Source organism: Colius striatus, chromosome 5 (assembly GCF_028858725.1).
Source record: "Colius striatus isolate bColStr4 chromosome 5, bColStr4.1.hap1, whole genome shotgun sequence".
Classification (NCBI taxonomy): domain Eukaryota; kingdom Metazoa; phylum Chordata; class Aves; order Coliiformes; family Coliidae; genus Colius; species Colius striatus.
Window position 1 is genome coordinate 34,592,707 of NC_084763.1, and position 17,948 is coordinate 34,610,654.

At 41.3% G+C, this 17,948-nt stretch overlaps 3 protein-coding genes across 16 annotated transcripts in view; 2 read left to right on the forward strand and 1 right to left on the reverse strand.

Moving 5' to 3' along the window:
* The window catches only part of CLXN (calaxin), a 19,037-nt gene extending 2,483 nt beyond the window's left edge, over window positions 1-16,554 (forward strand). For 3 of the 12 annotated variants that reach the window (XM_061997243.1, XM_061997244.1, XM_061997242.1), the window contains exons 3-8: window positions 225-380; window positions 2,265-2,369; window positions 3,905-4,056; window positions 6,122-6,226; window positions 7,853-7,946; window positions 9,529-11,219. In XM_061997243.1, coding sequence (XP_061853227.1) covers window positions 225-380; window positions 2,265-2,369; window positions 3,905-4,056; window positions 6,122-6,226; window positions 7,853-7,946; window positions 9,529-9,860 — 944 coding nt within the window. In that variant the 3' untranslated portion in view covers window positions 9,861-11,219. Of the gene's footprint in view, window positions 1-224; window positions 381-2,264; window positions 2,370-3,904; window positions 4,057-6,121; window positions 6,227-6,469; window positions 6,520-7,399; window positions 7,725-7,852; window positions 8,027-9,528; window positions 11,220-11,331; window positions 11,527-16,477 lie in introns of those variants that run through there. The other 9 variants (XM_061997248.1, XM_061997249.1, XM_061997247.1 and 6 more) reach the window with 9 other exon arrangements.
* ANKIB1 (ankyrin repeat and IBR domain containing 1) overlaps window positions 1-17,948 on the reverse strand; it is a 410,605-nt gene that overhangs the window by 252,570 nt on the left and 140,087 nt on the right. The gene's annotated exons all lie outside the window — the stretch shown is intronic.
* Window positions 14,397-17,948, forward strand: part of PEX1 (peroxisomal biogenesis factor 1) — a 28,104-nt gene continuing 24,552 nt past the window's right edge. For all 3 annotated transcript variants that reach the window (XM_061997238.1, XM_061997240.1, XM_061997239.1), the window contains exons 1-2: window positions 14,397-14,613; window positions 16,478-16,621. In XM_061997238.1, coding sequence (XP_061853222.1) covers window positions 14,485-14,613; window positions 16,478-16,621 — 273 coding nt within the window. In that variant the 5' untranslated portion in view covers window positions 14,397-14,484. The remainder of the gene's footprint in view (window positions 14,614-16,477; window positions 16,622-17,948) is intronic.

A 17,948-nucleotide genomic window follows, 5' to 3' on the forward strand; every position in this document is an offset into this window, starting at 1 on the left:
GGCCCAGCTGCCTCAGCGGGGCCTGGGAGGAGCCGCCTGCTCAGCCCGCCCTGGCTCTGGCTCTAGCTCTGCTCACCGCCCACCCCCGGCGGTGATGGGGTCAAGGCGGAGGGTTGTGGGGTGGATGATAACATCCGAGGTGTCCCCGGAGCTGCCCAGTGCCTGCTATATAGTTGTGCTAACTGAAGTTTAAAAATATGTTCCCTTGTGTTTGTACGGGACAGTTAATGAAGGCGAGGTAGAATGTCTGATCAAGCTCTTCGACACGCTGGTTGCCGGCTCCAGCAGCCACTTTGCTGCAGCAGGCTTGGACCGTAACATGTTCAGAGACATCCTGCACCGCACTTTTGGCATGACAGACGACATGATCATGGACAGAGGTGAGGCCAATAGGTCTGAAAAAGATAAAAGATTTTAGGTTTACGTTGTTGATCCAGTGAACATGCCTAGACAAAATAGTTCCATCTCATCCCTGCAAGGACAGCAGAGGAACAGTTAAGGGCAGGAGCTGCTGATTGAAAGATTTGTTTTTTCTTTATACCGAATTGTTTTCCCTTAGTTCAGGATAGGTTACAGTCCTGTATGAGAGAGATCAGCCAGAGGCAGAGGTAGTGCTATCCTGTGGTTGTTTCTATCCCCATCACTGTAGTGTCATGACAGAAGAGGGCAGCGTGAGGTCACTTTCTTCCTGCAAGAGCTGCAGTCGCTACTGCTGGTGATAAGCTCGGTCTCAGGCTTAGAGGTCCCCGAATAGCATTCTTTTAGAGTAGGTGACTTCAGAATAGAGGTGCTATGAACAGCACTGAAGGGACTAGGGAGACAATACAGACAGATGAGTAACGAGCCAAATAACCCCTTGAAAAAATACTGATTGCATGGGTTTATAACATGAAGGCCATGTTTGCTGTTGCTGTCGTAAGAAACAAATGAGTTTTCATGCAAAAGAGTCAGGTCAGACTCTGCAGTGAAGCACTTTTATTAAGCGTTCTTGCAAGAGTGGATGTCCTAGCTAGCAGGCACACCTGATAGATACAGTATTTGGCTTTTTATTCCCTATCCTGACCACAAGGTCCCTCCCTTGTTTCCCCATTGATTAGGTACTCCAAGATTTACAACTTCCTGAAGCACCTACAATCCCATCAGAGGATGTCTGGTTCCTGTTCACCATCTTATCTTGTCACCCATACCCCCACAGTCTTATCTAAAATTTAAAACTCATCAGACATCTGGTTAGAAATACAAAGAAAGAGATATCAGTGGAAATTCTTTGTCTCAATCCTCTTAGCTTCATCCTGCAAAAGCAACATTACCATTTCCTACACTGTGAAAGTCGCACGAGTGATCTCTTAATGAACAGGTGTCTAGATGCGGAAATGGTATTAGGCTGCCATCCTTTTCAGTCTCAGCCTGCCAAGAAGCACCCCTTGATCCAAGTTTCTCCCATTCTCTAGCAGGAGAGGTATTTTAAGTACCATGAAATTTTTAAAAAGTGTTGCCATTTGATGCAGCCAGTCAAGCGTGCCTCAGAGGATGTTACATGGATACATTCTTAAAACTTATTTTAACAGTCACATATAAAGGGGTTCATTTTAGTTTGCAAAAGCATACTTATTGTTTTCCAATTCCAAAATGTTCTCTGTGTGTAGAAGTGTTCCTATAGCAAACTTATTAACATTCTAAAATATGAAATAGAGTAGAAGTTAGTTGATGCTTTGAATTATATCTTGGATTTGAAGTACTATATTACAGACCATATAAATAGTGAAGCTGCAAGATTTAGTTTCTTATTTCAGGGAAAGGAGAAGAAAAAATATTTTGAAACAGGAAAGTCAGGAGTTTATTTTTCTTTCTGAATTTAAAATACTTATGTATTGTTTCTAGGATTACTTTCTCCAAGATCTTCTGAGACAAAACCTGTAAAAGTCTGTATGCGAATATACCTTAGTGTAAGGGATATAGGTTTATTTGGTTTACATCTGCCTGGAAGTATACTTCCTGTAGTTGTTTAAGTCAGGAAAGCAACTGATCAAACAAAATGTCTTATACCAGCAGGATTTTGGAGTGGCAGGTCAGTAAATTGAGGGTCAAAATTCCCTTCATTGTTAATTCTTAGAAGGACTCAAAAAGGATAATCATACCTTAATGAAAGCAGAAAAACATCTTAAGGAAAAAAATACAGATTTATACTTTCACCGAATTGTATAAAATATTCCTTTATGTTTCTCTATTGTATCAATTTAAAATGTGTCTAATACACTTCCCAGTGTTCCGCACTTTTGATAGAGACAACGATAGCTGCATCAGTGTGGTGGAATGGGTAGAAGGCTTATCAATATTTCTTCGGGGGACACTGGAAGAAAGGATTAAATGTAAGATGTATGCTAGTATTCAGTAGTAATCATTGAATTAATGACCATTAAATTATATATTACTTTTGTTGTAATTTAGTAGTTACTTTTAAAGAGTTTGATAATTGAAGAGGGTTTTTTTCCTATGTAGTTTAATGCAATTAAACAGTTCTGAAATGGCTTCTCTGAGACAGAGGATTTTCCATGTAAACTGCTGTTGTCATAGCTGCCACCTTATTTTGTTGCTTACAAAAACTAGCAATATGAACTGAAACTTGTTATACAGTATACAGTTTTGACAATATATATGGGTTTTTATTCACACACAAAATTAGAAAGAAGCAGATTTAGCTCAAGTGTGATTTTGGCTAAATAACAGAATCTCAAGCCAACCAAGGCCTGTGACAACATTGATTTACAGGCATAATGAGGACACAGCAGCAGTTGCATTAATTCCAGCAGTTCTTCAGCTTGGAAGCAGAGATGGAAAAACTGAGTCTATCTGTATGATCATGAGAACCTCAACAGTAACGATGGAGAAAGACAGAGGAGAAAAAATAGCAGAACTCTAGAATTTTAAGAATCAGGAAAAAAAATATAGAGCATGTGACAAAGTATAATAGAATAAGGAGAATGACAGCATGTTGTTGCCATAGTTTCCAGGCTGCATCATCAGCCATCCCAGATATACTATATAAGCTCACCTTGAAAGTGGCCTGGCATGTCACAGCACTAGAATATGTGCCCAGGATGCGATTCAGTATGCCAATACAACTACAAGCAGTACAATCCACAGCCCTGCTGTAAGCACTATAGAATATACTATTGCCTAGTGATAAACAGCATTGTCTGTCATAAATGTGTGCTAGTACAGTACTTAACTGTAGGCATAATCTGTCAAGGCAAAAGAAACCCTTCTTCATGTTCCAAAACTGAAGAGTTTTGTTTGTTTAAGTTTTGTGAAGGAGAGAAAAGCTTTCTATAGTCACAGATTTCTGACTCCAGGAAGGTGAAAATAATTAGAAGAGGAACTAGGCAGATACTCAGAGTACTCTGTTCCAGGGATTTTCCCTCTGCATTAAAGGATGCTTTAATTGTAGTCCCCACGCTACTACGGGTCATTCTTAATTTTCCTTTCCCTTTCTAATCCAGCTTCTGAAATAAGGACAATGTGTTTTGTAGTTGCAAAGCCCTTCCAATATAGACAGCTGGTCCCTGCCATGATAAATTGGTCTCCTAAACCAGAACCTTGCTTATATTCTAAACAGACAATTTTAGAGAAGTTAGGATCTGTAAATTAATGTCCTTTCTGTGAATGGAGGATTATTTCTTTGAGCAGAAATAGATTTTAACTGTGAAGGGTAAATAGGCAGTAATTGACTAGTATTAGTGTATCAAAATGTGGTACGTGTATTTCATATATAAATATTATATAAGATAAACGGGGCTTAAGAGATATACTGTTCAACGTACAATTCACATTTTCTGTCTGTATGTAAGGGTTTGGTGTGTGATACAGTTTCTCTGAGCACTAAAATGATTTATCTTTCAAAAAGACTGTTTTGAGGTTTACGACCTGAATGGTGACGGATACATTTCAAGAGAGGAAATGTTTCAAATGCTGAAAAACAGCCTTCTCAAGCAACCATCAGAAGAAGATCCTGATGAGGGAATTAAGGACCTGGTGGACATAGCAATGAAGAAAATGGCAAGTACTTACTCAATGTGATACTTGAGTGCCTTTCAAACATTCATTAACTGAACCTTACAACATTCTTGTGAGGTAACAAAACACAATGTCTGATTTACAGTGGGATTCTGAGCCACCATGTTAGTTACATACTTGAGATAAACTAGTCTCCTAAGGCAAGACTGAAATATGTTCCGGCTCTAATGAGTTCTAGTCCAGTATCCTCACGTGAAACTGTTTATTATGTAAATGGGTTACAAATTTTGTGTATAAACTAGCATATGCATGTGTACCTACACATGTGCACACATGTGCATGATGAGTCAAAACAAAAGCCTAGTGAAAAGTTGAGAATTTAAAAGTGTAAGCTCCATTTATTCCAGGGTTAGGCATCTGCAGTAGCTTTCCTATTAAGTGTATTTGTGGTTTATTAATTGATTGTGAAATGTCTTTCTTTATCCAATTTATATATCCTGTTAGAATAGTAACCTAGAATAGGTTATTAATGTAAAACTTGTCTTACCATGATTAATCCAGGATATCCAGATTAGCTAGGGACTGTGTTTCCACATTTTCTTCAAGAAATGCAATCTCTCCTCTTATGGTGGCATTCAAAAAAATCTCACCTAAAATCAGGTCTTGAATCCCAACTCCTTTTATTTCACCTTATTTTTTCTATTTTTTAAACCCACTCCTTTTGCCCATCCTCACCTGAGGACTATTAATCCTTGATAGTGCTGAGCCTCGTTGCATGCAGAAAGCAAACTATGACTCAGCAGTTTGTTCATCTCTGGTGCACCTACATGCACAGCTTTCCTGCAGCTTGCATCCAAAATGAACACCTTCATGTTCTGGGCAGTTGTTCAGTGGGCTATGCCCAACCAAGCAGAAGTACTGTGCTTTAGACATAATGAATCTTCATCTATGTAAGAACATCATGTACATAATCTTGTTTCAGTTTTTCTACAAGAACTTAATAAAGCTCTGATACATGTTTGAAGAACGTCCAGATCTGATTTGGCTGTTGGGCAGCTGTCTGAGTAGGATACTGCTGCCCATCTCAAATAACTAAACAACTGTTAGCTATCCAAAATGCATTTGTGGAGTATATCACTCTGAGGGATTGCCCATAGGTACCATGGCACTGTGATACCATTTTTACATTTAGAAGTATTTGCAGTGAACATGTTTGTGGCCTGCTCTCCCTTGTGCTGAGGAGTGTAAAAGGCAAAGGGTACCCAGCCACTCCTGTTTCTTGTAAGCATCCAGGGACAGGTTTCACTCTTCAGGAATCTCTGTCTACATAGCTCCTTGCCTCTGACTATTAAAACCTGTGTTCCCTGCATTTTACCAGCCGTGATGGTTCCATAGCTCAGTCTTCAGAAATTGTGATTTGGTCCCATGCTTTAAAGGCTAGTCTTATTCACTCATCAGTCTTCACTTAAAGCCTTGATTTGTATATGGTTAATGAAGTACTTAGCTCACCACAGTGTTTGCTGGTGTTTTTAAGCTGTCACGTCAGTGGAAACAGGTTTATAAATTGCAGCAATACTAAACCCACAAACGTGCTTTTGCCACCTCCAGAGGAATGTTCTGCTGAGATTCTGGAGTGCAAAAGCAGTGGACTGGTACCAGCGTACTGCACCGTGTCCTGCAGGCGGCTGTACATGTGACACGACAGGGCGTAAGGGTGCCTCCTATAGAACACAAGAGTGAAGCATTTCCAGCCTCATAAACAGGATGTAGGTGCACTCATGATGTAAATACATCTACAAGATATATCCTAACATTTGCTCCTACTTTCCACTCTTGGTGCTTGAGGTTTTGTCAGTGCAATTCTCAGCTCAGCCCCTTCCCATGTTCAAGTTCGGCCTTCCCTGGAAGTCTGTCAGCAAAGCTGTCTGAGATAGTTTGGCTTGCTCCACCTTGGATGCTGTAGATAGGAGCAAAAGCTCTGTCCCAAAGAAAACAATTTTTGCATACAAACTAAAAATAGAATCCATGTCAGTAAAACACCTGTTAAACAAAAATGCAATTACTACAAGTACTGCTCCTTTGCTGAAGAGCTGCCTTCCTTCTGTAGGACTACGATCATGATGGCAGGCTTTCTTTTGTGGACTTCAAAAAAGCAGTGAGAGACGAAAATCTTCTCTTAGAAGCCTTTGGACCATGTTTGCCAGACATTAAGGTGCATCAACCTTGAGTTTCAAAAAATGTGCTATACTTTCTGTTCTGTGTTTCTTGATACAGTCAAACACTGGTACCAGGGATATACAAACATACTATTAGTCAGGGTTTGCCTGTCCTTGGGCAGCAATATAATGAAAGCTTCTCTGCGAGCACCCTTTCAGGCTAAGAAAATGAGACCATCCTCTTGAACTGCTTATCCAGAACCTCTCCAGGAATACAACTTCTGTTTTTCCTTTTTCAGTGCTGCTGGCACCACTGCCATCACCTCACAACCTCTTTTGGGAGAGGCTGGTAATTTTCTTAAAATAACACTTTCTGAGTGTGGCACTGCTGGTTTTTAATTACATCTAATTGGGCTTTATTTATGACCAATACATCTAATAAACTTAAGAATTAAGTTTAACTGTAGGGAGTGCTGCTGTTCTGTATTTTTTTTCGTATCCAGCACTCTTTATGCTATTTGAGCCGTGTGTCATTTTTAAATATTGAAAGTTGTGCCTTCATAGAGATGGAAAACCAAAATTGTGAAATACATGCAGTGATTTGTAGAAATAGAAAAATTGTGTGAGCCTGCTGCCAACACAGCAAGTTTTCATTTTCTGCCAAGACTCCTCCAGGAAGGCTGGCAAAAGATGTTCGAGTGTTTGGGAAAACCCAGGCAACCTACTCTGTTCTTTACACCAGCAAAGAAGTTTTCAAAAGTTACTGAACAAAACTGCATTCACTAATCAATTAAAACCAAACCAAAACAAAACAAACACAAAAAAACTTGTTTTCTGTCAATGCTGGTGACAGGGTTAGGTACCCAACTCGGGCTAATCATGACAAGAGGTGGAAAACTGACCTTGTTTCTTGCTTACTGTATTTGTGCCCTCTGTCTCCTACCCAACTGTTGCCCATTTACTACGGCTCTAGTGCCCCATTATAACTCTACCTACATGTCCTCTCAAGCCTCAAAAGCAATAAACAGATTTTGGCTATCAGCCTTACATGAAGAAACCTCACAATGTACTAGATTTTCCAGTGGGGTTATTTAGGGAATTTTAATTGTACCCTTTCATAGAAATACTCATTGGTACTGTCAACTACTTAGATAGACATTTCAGTTGTTAGCATCTTTTGTGATTAAATTGAAATCCTTTGGTTGATTTAACTTTTTTTTTTTTTTAAGCAGAGCAGTATGGCCTTTGAACAGAAAATTTTCCCCGAAACTAATAAACCGTAACTCAGTGTGGAATATCGTTGTAAGACGGTTTGTCTTCATCACTCTTCATGGCATAGGAAAAACAGAAACAACTCGAAACTATTACTATGTTTTGGTATTCCTTTACTGTAAGAGCTAATGAATAAATAGAATCTGATTCTGTTACTGTGCCTCAGTGCACTTCTTCAGTGAGTTATGACATGAGTTATGTAGGAGTTACACAGAAAGACTATGACAGCAAGACAGGATACTGGTTTTTTCATTCCAATAAGCAAACTGATATAATTTTTAACAGGGAATTTATTGGAAATACAGTATAAAACAGTTTTATTTTTTTACATTAAAAAAAATTAAACAACAATCCTTTAAAAAAGGAACATGCTGCCAGCAGTATCTATATTCTTCTTCTCTGCTTTACAGGTGGTTTGGCTGTGCTATTCTCTGGCTTTTCCACAAGTCTTCTTGGAACAGAATCTGCTACCTAAATTGGGGAAAAAAGTAATTTTAGTAAACGGTAACCACTCCTTTTTTATGCTAGTTTTGGAGTTAAGGCCATGTCTCCAACAGTTGAGCATTGTGAGGGATGTATTACTATAATCACGCTTGTACTAATTTTTTCTGCAGAAAAACGAAAAGAAAAAGCTAACAGCAAAGGCAGCATTAAACACAAGAGAGGTCAAACTTAAAACCCAGTCCCATTTTTTGCATTTTAACCACACAAATTGATTTCAGATACTTAGTGATGGAGCTTAAGAGAGATACTCGTATCTCAACATATCTCTTCCTACCAGAGGTGTTTTCAAAGTAAGGTTTAATATGCTTTTAAAACTCAGATATTCCAAGAAGAAGAAGGAATAGAGAGGAAAAATGTGTGGTTTAGCATGAATTTTAGAAATTAGTGTTTAACATAAGGGGTGCTTTTTTACCAATATGTCTGGAGATAAGCTCTTTCAAATCAGCCTAGTTAGTCAGAGTCAAGGGAGCTTTTCCCTATCTTCTATTAAATGGAGAGTTCTATCAGGAGTGTTTGACTTGCTGACTAGTTAATATTCTCCATAAAAGGTTATAAAGCTTAAGACATGCTTCTTGGCATAGAATTTGTGGTTCTGTACATCTTTTAATGCCATAAGAAGTGATAGAGCAAAATTACATTGAACTCTGATTTTAGTACTTTTCACGCCTTTTCCGTCAGAAACCAAATACTGTACTGGAGTCAGCAGGACTACCTCCTTACATGGGACAATAAGGCAGTTCACTAAAAATCATTTAGGACCATACAGTGATATTTACACTTTCTGAAACGTAGCAAAAGAGGCATGGAGTAGAATGGCTTGCAATATTCAGCATTACAATAAGAAATAAGTAGTAAGAATGCCAGCTTTTAGTGGCAAATAAACTGATAATACTGAATAAGGCTGCGGGAACTGGGGCTGTTTAGTCTAGAAAAGAGGAGACGGAGGGGAGATCTTATTAACATTTACAAATATCTAAATGGTGGGTGTCAGCAGGTTGGGACATCCCTTTATTCTGTTGTAGCTAGCAACAGGACAAGGGGTAGCGGGATTAAGCTGGAACACAAAAACTTCCATTTAATTATAAGAAAAGCTATTTTACTGTGAGGATGACGGAGCAGTGGAACAGGCTGCCCAGAAGGGTTATGGAGTCTCCTTCCTTGGAGGTCTTCAAGACCTGGAAGACCTGGAGGTCTTCTGCCTGGACATGTTCCTATGCGACCTGATCTAGGTGAACCTGCTTCTGCAGGGGAGTTGGACTAGATGACCTCTAAAGGTCCCTTCCAACCCCTACCATTCTATGATAATAAGTGTTGAATTAAGTTATTTTAAGGTCTCTGTTTTTATGGGTAACAAGCACATTGTATATACTTTTGAAAATGAAAACATCAGAACTTTCAGAACCCATACCTCTTTCAGTTTACTTCGAATTAATGCAGCTGAAGTATTCAAGGAGTCATCATCCATATCCACTTTAGGTATTTCCGGTAGCTGTGGACCAATAATGACTTCAGTATTGTCTGCACTTGTTCCAAGGAAGGAAAACTTGTTACCTTCTTCTCTCTTCCTCTTACGCTCTTGCAGGCGAGTTGTCCGAGGCACAAACCGTTCCAGGCCATTACCCACCGGCACCAGTCCCTGCTGCTGTGCCAGGGGCATTGGCAGTGTGTGTGCCCCTGGCTGTGTGCTTAGAGTTAGACATGTGCTTGAACCAAAGCACTCTGAAGTCTGGCCACAATTGTTCTTATACTGGGGAAGCACCAGCAGGCTCTGGTTATGATTCCCAGAGGGATACCATTCATTGTGGGATACGCCATGAAAACTTGCAAAGCAGGATGGATCCCAGTTACTGCCTGCAGACGGCCCTGACTCACTCCACAGACAGTCACGCACAGAGCTTGAGACCAGCTTCTTAGGCCTCCCTTCTTTCTTTAACACAAAGCAATCTTTAAAACAACAACAACAAAAGAGTGGCTTCACTATTTCATCTCATATTAGTTCTAACACATAAGAAAAAAAACTTTAATGCAATTACAGAAGCAAATTTTCAAGTGGCACCTTTCAAATTAAATTTTTCCTGCCTAATCCCCATGCGGGCGGGTTTGTGAGAAATGCCCAAGCAAAAGTATTTTCTTGTATTCTCAAAACTTCTCAAAATATTTCTCACGTTGAAAGATTTTTACCTCTAGTCACAATTTCAAGGACAGTCTGTCTTGCAACATTGAAAAAACCCAGGTATTTTTATGTTAAAAAATCCATCATTTTCATCCTTTTAAAGATGTTCATGCAAAGAATAATGCTGTCAAAGTACATAAGTACAAGAAAGGAGAAGCCTGTGCTCAGCAACTTGCTTATTTCTCAGCTTGCCCTGCCTTTGGTAATGACTGTGAACTCTACAGTACAGCAGACTGCAAACCCAGAGCACTCCTCCATTTTTAGCATTCCTCCAGTGCTGACAGGTAGACTGGAAAAAATAGTGTTGAAGGTTCTGGTATAGTCACTTTCCTTGCAAAACTGTCCCTTTGGGCATGCCAGAATAAGCTGGAACAAGGGTGAAAAGATGGTTCCATACGTCCTGTCAGTGCTTGAAATATAACATTTTGAAAAGAAAACAGAGAAGAAAACACTAACCCAAACCAAAAAGTTGCTTTGAAAAAGATACAGCCTCCTAAATATTGAAAAATGTCTCCAATCTGCTGCAAACATATTTAAAATGCACTTTAAAAACAGCCAGATACAAAGCATTTTCTTTAACAGGCACTTTAACTAAAACCCCATCCACCCCTGAAGTGAAACGTTAAGATTCTACCAGAAGTGTAATTACAAACCTCTTTGATTTGTTGCTTTTGCTATGTATTTTCTTCTGTCCTGCAATTTCTCCCGAGTTTCTTGGACTGTTTCAAATTCTGGAGCATAGCACACATGCAGCAAACTACCAAAGAAACTTTGTTCATCCATTTTTTTCTTGGCCACCCTGAAGGGAATTGACAAAATGGGGGGTTTTACTTCAACTCTTTAGAGGAAATAAAGAAGGTGTAAAAAGATTATGATGGCAAGAGGCAGATATTGCCCTGTCCGATACCTTGCACACTGCAGTTTTTGGAATTTTATAAGGTAAACTTCAGTAAATTGCTCTGCTGGATACTCATCAAGAGCATGATACTCTTCAATGGCACCATATAATGCAAATTGTTCAACTAATTCCTTCATAACACCTATAGCAGGAACTCCTTGTATTAGCAAATAACAAGATTCCAAGTTGACAGTATAAACCTGAAAAAAAAAAAAAGAGAATGGAATATTCTAAAATGTTCATATTTTCTGTCATTCTTCAAATCCTCTTGGGATGCTGAAAATGCATCTGTATTCTATTTTGGTCTCCTGCAGGAGCAGTAAGTGTACAGTTATCTGAGGCCTCTTCATCCCCAAGCAGGAGCCAAACTCAAGCTTCTTACTCAAAGCAGAACACAAATTAGAGTTGACTCTTTTCCACCAGATCAGAGTACCACCCTTTGCTGAGTAAAGTGGTTAAGTCCCTGGCCAATTTCCTTGCAAGACTGACTATTAACTAGTTAATGAGCCACTGTCAAAATAAAGAAAAAAAAAAAACACTGAAAAGCCTGTCTTGTTCATAGGCAGAGAGACTGTGCAGGTAAAAGGGAGGAGAAAAAGAAAGTACCACAATTCCTTGGGTGTTGCCACTACCAACAACATCACCAGGCCGCCCGCACGGATCACTCAGCCCACCCCCGCTGAGGGGACAAGGTCACTGCTTACTCAGTATGGATGATGCTTTATTCCAACTAATTGTTAACACCGTGCGCTTTTATCTGCGAACACAAGCACCTCCTTTCTCTCCACCCTGTGCCCGCCTCTTCTGTACGCTCCACCTCTCGCGTTACAACCCGATATCTTCCAGATGCCTACAACACTTGGGGCAGTTGGCATCTGTGGCGAAGCAATCTCCTCACTGATTAAACAGCATGTGTTTTTAAGCAAATAGATACAAATAAGATGCCGAGAGAAACAAGGTTCCCCCATCAGGTTAAAACAAAACCAACCACTCTTTTCTGCTTTGTGTAACACCTATCATATAACATGGACTCTAAGGAAGGTTTTGCGACAGCTCAGTATATACAACAGGCAGTTAAACTATAAGATCGAAAGAAATTCAACTGAACTTTGTTAAAAGAAAACAACAGATTTAGCCTGCCCAAACTACATATATTTCTTAAAAAATAGCAAATGCAAGACAAAGAGGGAACCACTCATGAAACTTGCTTTCAAACTGCCATCGTCAAAAAGTCTCTGCAAATAAGTCACAAAGTGTTCTGTGACAGCAGCTTACTCCTACCTACCCTCTTTCTCAAGTCACAGAATCATAGAGTAATTTTGGCTGCAAAAGACATTTAAGATCAAATCCAACCACTAACCTAACACTACCCAGCCCATCCCTAAACTAAACCATATCCCTCAGCACCTCATCTATGAATCTTTTGAATATCTCTAGGGATGGTGACTCCACCACCTCCATGGGCAGCCCATTCCAATGCTTAATAACCCTCTTGGTGAAAAAATTCCTCCTAATGCCCAATCTAAACCTCCCCTGTGTGGTAGTTTGAGCCTGGCTGGATGCCAGGTGCCCACCACACCGCTTTATCCCCCACCTCCTCAGCAAGCCAGGGAAGGGGAGAAAATAAGATGGGAGTCTCGTGGGTTGAGATAAAAGCAGTTTAATAAATAAGCAGCAAAGCTGCGCGCACGGGAAGCGAAGCAAAAGCAGATAAAGCTGTTACTCTCTACTTCCCATCAGCAGCGATGTCCGGCCACCTCCTGAGAAGCAGGGCTGCAGTACGCGTAGCGGCTGCTTTGGGAAGGCCAGAAATGAATCTCGCCTCCCCTTCCTGCTCCTCTCCCCCAGTTTATATTACTGAGCTGACGTCATATGGTATGGAATATCTCCTCGGTCAGCCTGGGTCAGCTGTCCTGGCCATAGTCCCTCCCAAGATCATGCCCACCCACAGCTATTGGTGAAGGTGGGGGAAGGAATGCTGGAGGGACAGCCCTGATGCTGTGCAAGCGGTAGTCATAATATTGATATCAACAGTAAGCACAGCACTGCAGGAGCTGCTGTGGAAAATCACTACCATCCCAGACCCACTACACCCTGGCACAACCTGAGGCCATTTCCTCTTGTCCTGTTATTCATTACTGGACAGAAGAGACCAAACCCCACCTTACTTCAATTCTCTTTCAGGTCATTGTAGAGAGGGGTCATATCTCCTATCAGCCTCCTCTTCTCTAGGCTAAACATCCACAGCTCCCTCAGCCGCTCTTCCTAAGACCTGTTCTCCAGACCTTTCACCAGCTTCATTGCCCATCTCTGGACATGCTCCAGCACCTCAATATCTTTTTTTTTTTTGTGATAGGCCCCAAACTGAACACGGTATTTGAGGTGTAGTGGCCTCACCAGCACTGAGTACAGGGGCATAATCCCTACCCTGGAACTGCTGGCCACACTGTATCTGATACAGCCAGGATGCCATTAGACTTCTTGGCAACCTGAGCGCACTGTTGTCAGTCCCAGTCCAAACCAGCCCTAGAAGGTGCCGTTAGAACACCCCGCACACTTAGCGCGCACGTAGGTTTTTGCTGCTCCAATGAGAAGCTGGAGCTACAAAGCAGGCGGGGCACACACTGCACAGTCTTCCATTCATCTCCCCAGGAGCTGTCTGGCACCAGAGCAGAGGTACAAAAGCAGCCTCCTGCACGCGACCCCGCTGCGCTCGGCAGCACCATGTGCCCGCCCGCTAACGGCAGCGCTCAGCTCCGCGGGTCGGGCTTTACCACACAGAGCTCAACTGCTTCCACTATAGCCGTTCCTAATAAACAACCACCACCCACAGGCGCATATCCGATGCGCCTCAGAGTGAAGACAAACCGAAAAACACGGGACAAGCGCTGTTAACAGAGACTTGGCGGCGACACCGCCGCAGCTGCCTCGGGGCCCGCGTCCGCTCTGAGGCGAGCCCCGAGCGCCGCGTGCGCAGCCAGCTGCAGTCGCCCCCAGCGGCGCCCCCCGGCCCCACCTTCACGGCGCGGGGCCGCCGCCCCTCACGGTACTTGGCGCGCGACTCGCAGACACCCAGCTGCGCGTGGTGCTTGCAGGCATCGCCCAGCCCTCCGCTACTGCTGGCAGACGCCATCTTGCCGTCATCCACCGCGCCCCGCCTAGGCAGCGCTAGCTGCTCACCGAGAGAACAGCCAATCAGAAAACAGGCGGAACTTTCATTGGGTGCCACTTGAGGCGGAAATCGACAGTGTCGGTAACACAGACGGAAAGCGCCGAAGCTCCTGATAGAGAAGCCAATCAGAGATAGGGAATAGGGTATATGCCGCGCCCGCATTGGCCGGCAGTGGGTCGTACTATTGTCTCAGGGGAGGTAGGGGGAATTGCGGAAAGGCCTAGTCCGCCCGTCTCCGAGGAGGCAGCAGCCTGGTGGGACGGAGCGGGCGCGCAGCGCCGCCGATCTCGCCGGCATGTGGGGCAGCGGCAATCCCGGTGGAGGGGGTGTTGGAGCCGCTGCTGTGACGGTCGTCCTGAGCGGAACGCGGGACTGCTTCCTGCACTTGCCTCCCGTGCTGGCCTCTAACCTACGCCTGCAGCAGGTACCGGGTCAGCTCTACTCGGGGCCTAGGCGGAGGAACGCCTCAGTCGGAGAGAGTTATGAGAAAGCGCCGTCTTCCTCTCCCCAGCATCCCGTTGCTATGGTGATACGAAGAGCCCTCCCCCCTTCTTTCACGCTTTGCGCCTCCCCCGCCGCCCGCAGCCACGGTATCACTATGGTGACAGAGCGCTCGAGCCTCCCGCTGCAGTTAGGAGACACCCCCCGCCGCACCGGAGGCGCAGCTGATTCGTGGCCATAGCAACGGGGAGCCCCGCTCCTTGACCCTGTGGCAGGGCCGTGGCGGCCCCGCGTCCCCGGCGCCTCAAAGCGGGACTTGAGCGGCCCCTGGCGGGGCCGAGCTCCCAGCCCCCACCGAACTGCCGCGTCTTGCATCCAGCATTCTTATCAGTTTTCACAGTAACCGCTATTAACCGAATAATTAGTGGAAAATAATCATTCAAGTGGGAAGAAAGGTAGTAAATCCAAGCAGAACCATCGTTCCTGGTGTACATAAACGTTTCACTATATATTCCTGTATAGAATGGGACTCCTGCTGTGCAGAGTCCCATTAAGTAATTGGATCAGTTGCTTGAAGCATGTCTTAGATTTTAAGTAACATTTCACACATGAAAACATGAGCAAAGCCTGCGTAAGATCTTCAGCTGGCAGGTGAGGATCTACCAGTAGAACAGACACTGAAAAATGGCAGGAATGAGGAGGCAAAGGGGAGGAGACCAGAGCAGGTGTGGGGAAATGGCAGCCACAGGCCTGGCAAAGCCCGCTCAGCCAGGCCGGCCTCACCCAGCGTGTGCAACCTGCTCGTTTCCGCAGGCAGATCATTTCACAAGAAACTTGTAAAAGCCTGTTTGTTTTTCTTTAACGTAGTAGAAAATAATTGATGTTGCAAGAAATCTAGTATAAACATTACCTTCATTTCAGCTATAGTTTCTGGATGTTTTAGAAATTTGCTGGCTAGAGAGAGGAAAAAGGAGTGCAACTGCTTAGAAGTCTTATAGCATCAATCTGTACATAGTTGGTTATGGTGGGCTCCTGCTTCTACTTAGCAAGATCCACAAAATGAAAATACACTCTTGATAGAAATATCACATAAAATGCAATCTCTCAAATAAAAATGTTAAAAAGGGGATAAATTATTGTGTTAAAACATTACAATGAATAAACCATAACCTCAAATGGAATAAAAAAATGAAATCTAATTGCAGAAGATATTACGTACAGAATTCAATGTTATGTGAAGATTAAGACACTCAGGGAGAACCCTTATGTGAATATAGGGAAGAGCTGTAAATATTACATTTGGTAAAAGGCTCTTGGAACCATTATGGAGATTATCAGAAAGTGTTTTCAGAGTTTACCAAAAAGTCTTTGGTTTTTTCCTCATCTGGAAGATAGAAATGTGTAGTTATACGTTTCTGTCAATATTTATTTGATAGGCTATAATAAAGATAAAGGGAAGAGGAATTATTTTCCTTGCTTGAAAATAGTCTGTAATAAAGTTAAAAGCTCTTTAACAATTAAAACAAACAGATACTTCTATGTTGAGAGTTGTGCAAATAGGTAATGTGGAGAAGAATTCTAAAGAAAGTCTTTGTTCAGAAGTTGGCCAGTCTGACAATTAAAAAAACCTTCTATTGTTGCTAATAGAGACACCCTTCACTAACATGCAGATACTAATTAAATTAAATTTAATTAATTAATTTAATATTAATTAAATTAGAGCTTATAAAATACAGATAATATATTTCATTCCTTTGATCCTTCTAATCAAATACAGTTTAGATTGACTAGTAGTCATCTTATTATTAAGCTTGTTTGATGTTAATTTATTTCTTTTAAACTCATAGGGCCAAGCTGTGAAAATATCCTATGGTCGTCAGCCTGTGTTTTTGAGCTGGATAGAAATCAGGCATCGAGGTCACCAGAGTGAAAATATTGCAGAGATTAACAGACAGTTAGCAGAGAAACTTGGCATTGCAGCTGGAGAACAGGTTTGAAATTATTTTCTTTTTCTTATTTAAATAAAGAGTATATTGCAAGATACTCAAAAAGGTAATAATTTACAAGTTAGCTGTGACCACCTTGTTTCATGTATTTAGACAGTTGTTTCATTTACATCTGCTTATAAGTTAACCATTGTGAAATGTCTCAAATATGAAAAGCCTTGCTTATAAAATCATTAACAATTGTGTAAGTGTTGATAGCCTTGTGAGTAATTCTTTACAGGACTGGTGACACTATCTGCAGTGCCACTAATTTTAAGAAAATATACTTTTAAGCAGTTGAACAATTTGGGAATTATGAGAATATTTTGCTTGGAGGTCCTGCAATTTTGAAGCAATTACTGACTTACTGCATATTTCTTCTTGCTTGTCTTACCTAGAGTTTAAATTTTCAGCCCTTTTTCCCCCCCTTCACTGTATGTCTCATGTGTTCTCTGTCTTTGAACATGTATTTATATTAGCCTCTTACCTTTGGACAGTGTGTTAAACTTCTTGAAAATGATTCTTTCATTCAACAGAAGTTGAAGACTTGCCCTAGAGACAGGTAGAGCTTTCTGACATGGGACTATTAAAATCTCATCATGCAAGGAGGTTTTTTTTGTTATATTAATAGGTAGAGATTGAAATGAACAGAAATAGAAAAGGATTTCTCCACTCAGTGTTATTGTGTAGTCTATTTATATACACCTGTTCTCTCATATGGAAAATTTTATTCAGAGTAATAGAAGACTTCAAAGAATGTGGCTCAAAGCAGTGTATTATCTCACCTTGTTCACTGTTTTAGTATATTCTCTCTAGAAATGATTTATCTGTTTGCAGAACTTCATGATTTACTAATTCATTGGCAAGGCAACTACATTTTGTAGTTCTAGAAATCAATAGCCTTCAGGAGAAAAACATTTAACAAGGAAACCTAAGAAAACCTCACTCAGCTGTTGCCTGGAAATAATCATATGTACAATTGAATGGATACATGAGTAATTAAGTGGTTTTACCATAGTATTAAATGTTCATTGTTTTACCATTGGATTTACCATTGGATTCAGGAATTGCAGTTTTACTGTGCTTCATAATAACATGCTCTTCTATTTACCATCTTGGGGAAAAGACATTCTTCTCAACTTTTGTTTCAAACTGAGAATGTAGAGGAATTTAAAATCTATTACTTTTTAAAAAGCTGACCTGAAATAAATCTGTCAGAGAAGATTTATCTCAAGAAATATTAGATGACATTTATTTAAAAATATATGACATGATATTGTTTGAAAGTTTTTACTTTCTCTCAAATGCAACCTTTGTTACTTTTTTTTTTTTT